The sequence below is a fragment of the Halyomorpha halys genome, unplaced genomic scaffold, assembly GCF_000696795.3.
Source record: "Halyomorpha halys isolate HHAL.00 unplaced genomic scaffold, Hhal_1.1 Scaffold480.1, whole genome shotgun sequence".
In the NCBI taxonomy this organism is placed as follows: Eukaryota; Metazoa; Arthropoda; class Insecta; order Hemiptera; family Pentatomidae; genus Halyomorpha; species Halyomorpha halys.
This window is the reverse complement of record NW_027116427.1, coordinates 203,312-209,620: the sequence shown is the minus strand read 5'-3', so window position 1 is coordinate 209,620 and position 6,309 is coordinate 203,312. Positions and strand designations below refer to the sequence as shown.

The 6,309-nt window shown below is 29.6% G+C and overlaps 1 protein-coding gene across 9 annotated transcripts in view; it reads left to right on the top strand.

Annotated features, from left to right (window-relative positions):
- Nucleotides 1-6,309, top strand: part of LOC106683396 (hydrocephalus-inducing protein homolog) — a gene marked incomplete in the record, with an annotated part of 211,677 nt that overhangs the window by 17,924 nt on the left and 187,444 nt on the right. For all 9 annotated transcript variants that reach the window (XR_010845079.1, XM_067053226.1, XM_067053222.1 and 6 more), the window contains 2 exon segments: nt 1,731-1,942; nt 5,277-5,516. Coding sequence is in view for 8 of the 9 variants with exons in the window: in XM_067053226.1 (XP_066909327.1) it covers nt 1,731-1,942; nt 5,277-5,516 (452 nt within the window).

The window sequence follows — 6,309 nt, the reverse complement described above, 5'->3', positions numbered from 1 at the left end:
GGAATTTGGGCTTTACCATCTCGTTGGGAGAAGGTTACCGACTGTAACGGTGGATATTTTGATGAATAAAGGTGATTATTTGAAAATATTTATTTATTTATAATTTCCCCCAAAAAAACGACAGGACTTTTTGAATGACCTGGTATATTGAAGATCGATCAAATAAAGTCAAATGGAATTGTTTAAGTCCAAAAGTTTTGTTTCTTTTCTTTAATTTAATTTTTTTACGTTCTAATTATTTTTTAATTGTTGTTAAATATAAGTTTGTTTCTATTTTTTAAAGTGTAAGCTATTTTTATTTTAAAGTTGAGGGGCATAAGAAAGTTTGTTGTGGTACGTGTATGTGTAAATACTTCGCTGTGAGGGCATGTATATAACGGTAGTAGGATTATGTCCCTAAAACAGAATGATAAAGCGGCCTGCATTCAGTATTAAGAAATATTGGAGCTTTCTGATTTCTGTCTTGCTCTCACTGACTGCTTTTTTTGGGCACCGTCGTTCAAGCGACCCTCAGCCATCTTATTTCTACCGGTTTGTCATTGATATCAAGACATCCATCTCAGATGAGATTAAACCTGAGAGGTATTATGGATTTTCTCTAGTTGGTCGAACCTCATATTTTTTTTTTTGTCTATTAAATTACTGCAAAGTTTAATTTTTTTTTTTTGTGTAAAGAAAATTGTTTCAGTTTTTTATATATAAATATTTTTATTTTATAATTCATTTTTTATTTTTCAACAGGATAATTTATTTTTTAAGTTTTATTTGTTTATATTTTAATATTATTAAATTGTGTCTATCAATGGAAGGTTAATTTTTTGTGAGATTATTTGCAAGTCCTCCATTTTTTATTTTTTTTATTACCAGCAAACATTTAAATCTGGGTAAGAGACTAGTTTTTCAGTCGTGAAAAACCCCTCGCCTCAACAGAACTAATAAATAATATAACAATCAAATAAAAACAGAACACTATATTTGTAAATTAATTAGTTTAATAACATTTAAGATATAAGTTGTTTTATTTTTGAAGTTTATTATTGTTAATTTAATTAAGATGAATGGGAACTATTTTATTGTTAATTTCAAACAATAAATCACAACATAAACAAGTCGAGAGGATCTTGTATTTTCCTGAATTTGTTTATGTTTTACAAATGCTAAGATATGAGGTAGTAGGCTTATGTGTAATGTACTAGGACGCTCCTCTCATGTCTTTTTTTTTAACACCATTTTATACTGAAGTGTGACATTTCTTGTTCCATACTTGAGAGACATCAGAATTACCTACTCACCTTAGGGCCAAAAGCGTCAGTGCTTGCCTGATGGTTTTAAAGAAATCAAGAACCAATTAAGAAATAATTAAAGGTATAAATTGTTTTTAAATTTTTGATGATTATTATTTTCGCTTTTTGATTTTAATTTTTTTTTTTTATCTTTACTTCTATGTTGTATTTAATTAAATTATCATTTCATTTATTTTATTTTTTTCTTTGGGTTGTCTCATGTTTTAATACGTATGTATATAATTTATATTTTATCAAATTGTACTAATTTTTAAGTAACAATAAGTTATCCAATCGGTTTATTTTAAAACCCTGTTTATTAGAATTATTTGTGTACATTAGCAGCAGATATTTGAAAAGTGGCAAAGTTACCCATGGGTGCAGATTTGCTATGTTAAGAGCCTCCTCTCTCCCCCTCCAAGAACTTTAAATTAATCTTTTTTACAGGTGTAAATTGTGACAAATATTTTACCATAACTAATCATTCTTTGATCTCTGTGAGATTTCAATTAGAAATGGCATCAGACGGTTTCAATGATGCCATATTGTGTGATGATTTTATTAGGGGTTCTGTGACAGCCTTGCCTGAGAATCCAAAGGAATTCCATTTGGAGCCTAATGATGTTACGATAGCAGGAAACTCCAGTGCTGAAATTAAGGTAGTTTACACTAGATATATCCAGTTTCAGTAGTTCATTGTTGAATACTATTTAATGAATTATAAATTTTAATTTGGTATATAATAACTTTTTTTTACGGCTAAAAGCACTGCGGCCTATGAGCCCTATTAATACAAGAGCCTTTGAGGGGATGACTTTTCCTGGATGCAAGTGTCATGTACAAATCACCCTTTGTCTACTGTCAGTGGTATACTTCTAGAAAAAAAGAAAACATCAAAGAAACATTCAAGAAGAATAAGATACTGTTTTGTTTGGATCACTGGTGGATGAACTGTGTTGAAAAGAGTTAGAGAACCAATGCTTTGTTTAGTCAGTGTTTGTTTGTTGAAATAGAAGATGTCAAAAATCATTCATTAAAGAAGAGTAAAAATTGGTTAGTGTTGCTCAACATATAATTAAGTATAATTGTAAAAGTGTTATTAAAGATAAGTGTTCTGATTACCTAGAAACCTGCCCTGAGATTAAGAGTCTATAAAAATGTTATAAAAATAAAATAAAATTCTCCTGTCTGTTTAATATTAAAGCTTTTCATTTGAACCTAAGCTATACTTAAGAAATGAGAATAAAGTAAAATTATTAAAATTCCTTTTATTTTATTTAAATAATTTTTGAATATTACAATATAATACTATAAAGTACTATGATTTTTGTCTTTGTAGGAGTAAAAGTTTTTTTGATATTTGCTAAAATAAATTGATTTATAGTTGTTCAGACAAAATTTCATGTGTAAAATTTATATTCATATGCAAATATCAATAAAACCTACTACTCCTACGAAGATATGTGTTATAAACTACTTCATAGTAAGTTAAATTAACTTTATTTTGAATGATGGCAGACATACGTACGTCTTATGGTTCCTGAGAATTTTTTTCCAAAATTAAAACTTTTATCCTAAAAACATGAAAAGTATTACCCCTACGAAGATAAATGTCATAAACTACTTTATAGTACATTAAATATTTAGCTTCAAATTGAGTGCTAATAGATATCTGTACGTCAAAGGATTTTTGAGATATCTATTTCTCAAAATAAATTCACTAACTGGTGATTTTTCAGTACATTTTTTATGAAATATTGCTTTTTAAAAAACTATACCTAGGAAATTAGGGCTTATATTTTAGCAAATTTACTCTACTTTATATGATGTTCTTGATGTTTTATAAGGTTTTCTAATGTTTATGTATTTATGTTTAATATATATGTTTAATATATTTATGTATGTTTAAGGATATAGAGCTCCAAATGAAGAATTAATTTTTTTGTTAACATTTTGAAACCGCCGCCATTTTTATTCCCTCTACCTATACTTGGCAGATTTATCAATTCAGACTAGTAATTATACATAGTTTCTATTAAAGTAATAAAAATTGGGGTGAAATAACTCCCTATTTTTTTTTTCCTGGCTCTTGTATCATATTGTGTACCTTCAGCATTACCACATTATAGCATCAGAAACACTACGACGTTATAGTGAGCTATTTAAAGCTTAAGTTTTGTAGATCGTTTGAATCTAAGTGTACTTAAGGTAAAGATCAATTACCATTACTTGGGGTCCATAATGTGATACTTTCCAAACAGTGCAAACCTCAACCAGCAAAAATTACACAAATAAACAAAAAGTTATTTATTTGTGCCGACGTATGGATCTAAATTTCAAGCCTTCAGGACTCCAAGTGAATTTTCATGCTAGATAGAAAATCTGCCAGAGCATCCCTGATAAAGACCTGAAATTTAAGTCAAAACATGGCACGTATAAGTAACTTTTTGTTTATTCGGGTAAATTTTGCTGACCACACCCCCAACCATCGTCTCATCATAATTTATTTTTATGAGATCCTAATTTTTTTTTTCATTTTTACCTCCTACCTGGCCATTCTGGCATATATGGTGGCTATCCTACATGTCACTAGAGTCGAAAGGTCAAGAATCATTCCAAGGGTCCATTGTTATTAAGTAATTAATAAATAAGTAAACATATTTTAAGAGTAGTGATATTGAAAATATTTAATTCAGATTTTAGCTTGAAAGGCGTAACCGTTTTGATGACTTTGTAGTTATCAACTAAGGTAATTAACTGATTTATTATCATTGAATAAATTTTAAGAAATTGGCAATCGATGAAATTCATCAAAATTATTAATTATATTTGATTCACACTTACAGCCAAATTGATTGTAAGTTAAAATTATGGTGAAATAATCCTTCATGTAATTATTAAATATTGTAATATTCAAAAAATTAATTATAAAAAATGAAAGGAATTTTATATAGTTTCACTTAATGCTCATATCTAAGGTGGTATAGCTTGGGTTCAAATGAAAAGCTTTAATATTTAACAGTAAAGAGAATTTTATAATATAATAGACTCTTAATCTCAGTGTGGGTTTCTAGGCTATCAGAAACTTACACTCTATTACAAATAACACTTAAACTAACTTAAATCTCTTTTACAGATGTATTAAATTTTAGGTAAAACAAAACTAACCAATTTCATAGAATCTTCTTTTGATGATTTTCTTTGTCTTCTTATTCAACAAAACCAACAGTTGCTGTAAACAATCTTTCAGCAAACAAACACTAACGAAACAGAACCTTGGGCCTCTAAAAGTTTTTTACTTACAATCCACCGAAGTGTGTTGTTTGGCGATCCAAACAAAGAATCCTTTTTTCTTCGTGAGTGACTCTCCGATGTCTCCTTTTTCGAGATGTCTACCTTTGAGCTGGACAAGAGATGATGAGGACCTCCTCATCCAGGAAACATCATTCTGCCCCCGCGCCTAAGCAACGAATGTTCAAATACCAAGTTTTCTTCCTTTCTCTTCTCTAGATGTTAGTTCTCAACATTGATTGTAGCACTATGGTTTTGAGTTTTTTCTTATAATTTACTTTATCAATAATTTTCTTTATTACTTGTTCTTAACTTCTATTTTTTCTTCAATTTACTGTAACTACAATTATGATGAGAAGTTAAAATAAAGTTTATAAAAATAATTAAATCTGCTCAACATGGCTGCGATTCAATGAACTTTTTGCAGGACTCGCACCACCATCTTGGCTTTGCACGATATCTTTTGTGACTGCATATTTTACTTCTGTAAATTGGTTAGCTTGCTTTTAGGTTTAATACTACAAATAAACATATTGAAAAGATAAATCACATAAAACCTACTAAAAATCCTTTATATATAAAAATAACTATTTAATATTAGAGGATATTACAATATATATACCTTCACCTAAAATATAAAAATCATATATAAACCATATTTTGTTGCTTACATATATTTTAATATTTATTATGATTATCTAGATTTCCCTGGTGGCAAGCATGGCAAAAGTTTATAGTGGTAATATAATTATTTCATCAGAGTTGCATTTGAACGAAAACAAGAAACTTCCTGTTAGTTTTATTGCAATAGCTCCCGAAATATCTTGTTTACCAGAATCTTTTACATTGCCATTTTGTTTTAAAGGCATTGAATATGAACATGAAGTATTATTATCTAACAAAGGAAATGTTCAAGTCGCCTTCTGGTTTTTGGAGTACAGGGTAATTAATTATTAATATTAATCATTGGTAATTAATTATTAATATTTATAATTAATATTATACATAATTATATTTTATTATACATTACACTAGTTTATCCCTGCTAGAAACCTCGCAGTATATATAAATATGTTTCTTCTCTTTAATTCATTCGAAACATAATAAGTGATGTGCTCAGCTGTGCAAATCCTGTAATGATTACCTGGTGCACTGTAAATGATCTTTGTGTTGTTGTATGCTGTTATAGTGTACTGTGTGAGTGTCAGAATTCATGTTCCCCCAACCTGAAGGGACAGTGGCTGATTGACCGGGCGATGGGGCCGCCAACTCCCTACGACGATTTGCCCATGTAAGATGTGTTACAATTAGGAGTGGAACAAGGGATACAATACTCAACATGAGAACAGTATTGAGGAGGAATGGGATCTTAAGGATGGGAGTAAATAAAAGAAAGTTTGTTATGAGCTTTGAAGGCAGTTGGGGTGGAAAAACTCAAGTATTTATGTATGTTATCTAAAAGAAAGTGGTTGTAACGTAATGATCTGTATAAGGGGATGGAAAGAGATTGTGGTGAATAAGGTGTAGAGGGGGTATGGTTTTTATATAAATTTTAATGTGTTAAAAAACTAAAACATAAAAAACATCATATTTACCCATCTTCCCCTCTCTCTCTCTCTCTCTCTCTCTCTCTCTCTCTCTCTCTCTCTCTCTCTCTCTCTCTCTCTCTATCTCTCTCTTTCTTCCAAAGCCACTTCCAAAGTTTTATTGAGTTCATTATAGTGTCTACTAGGTA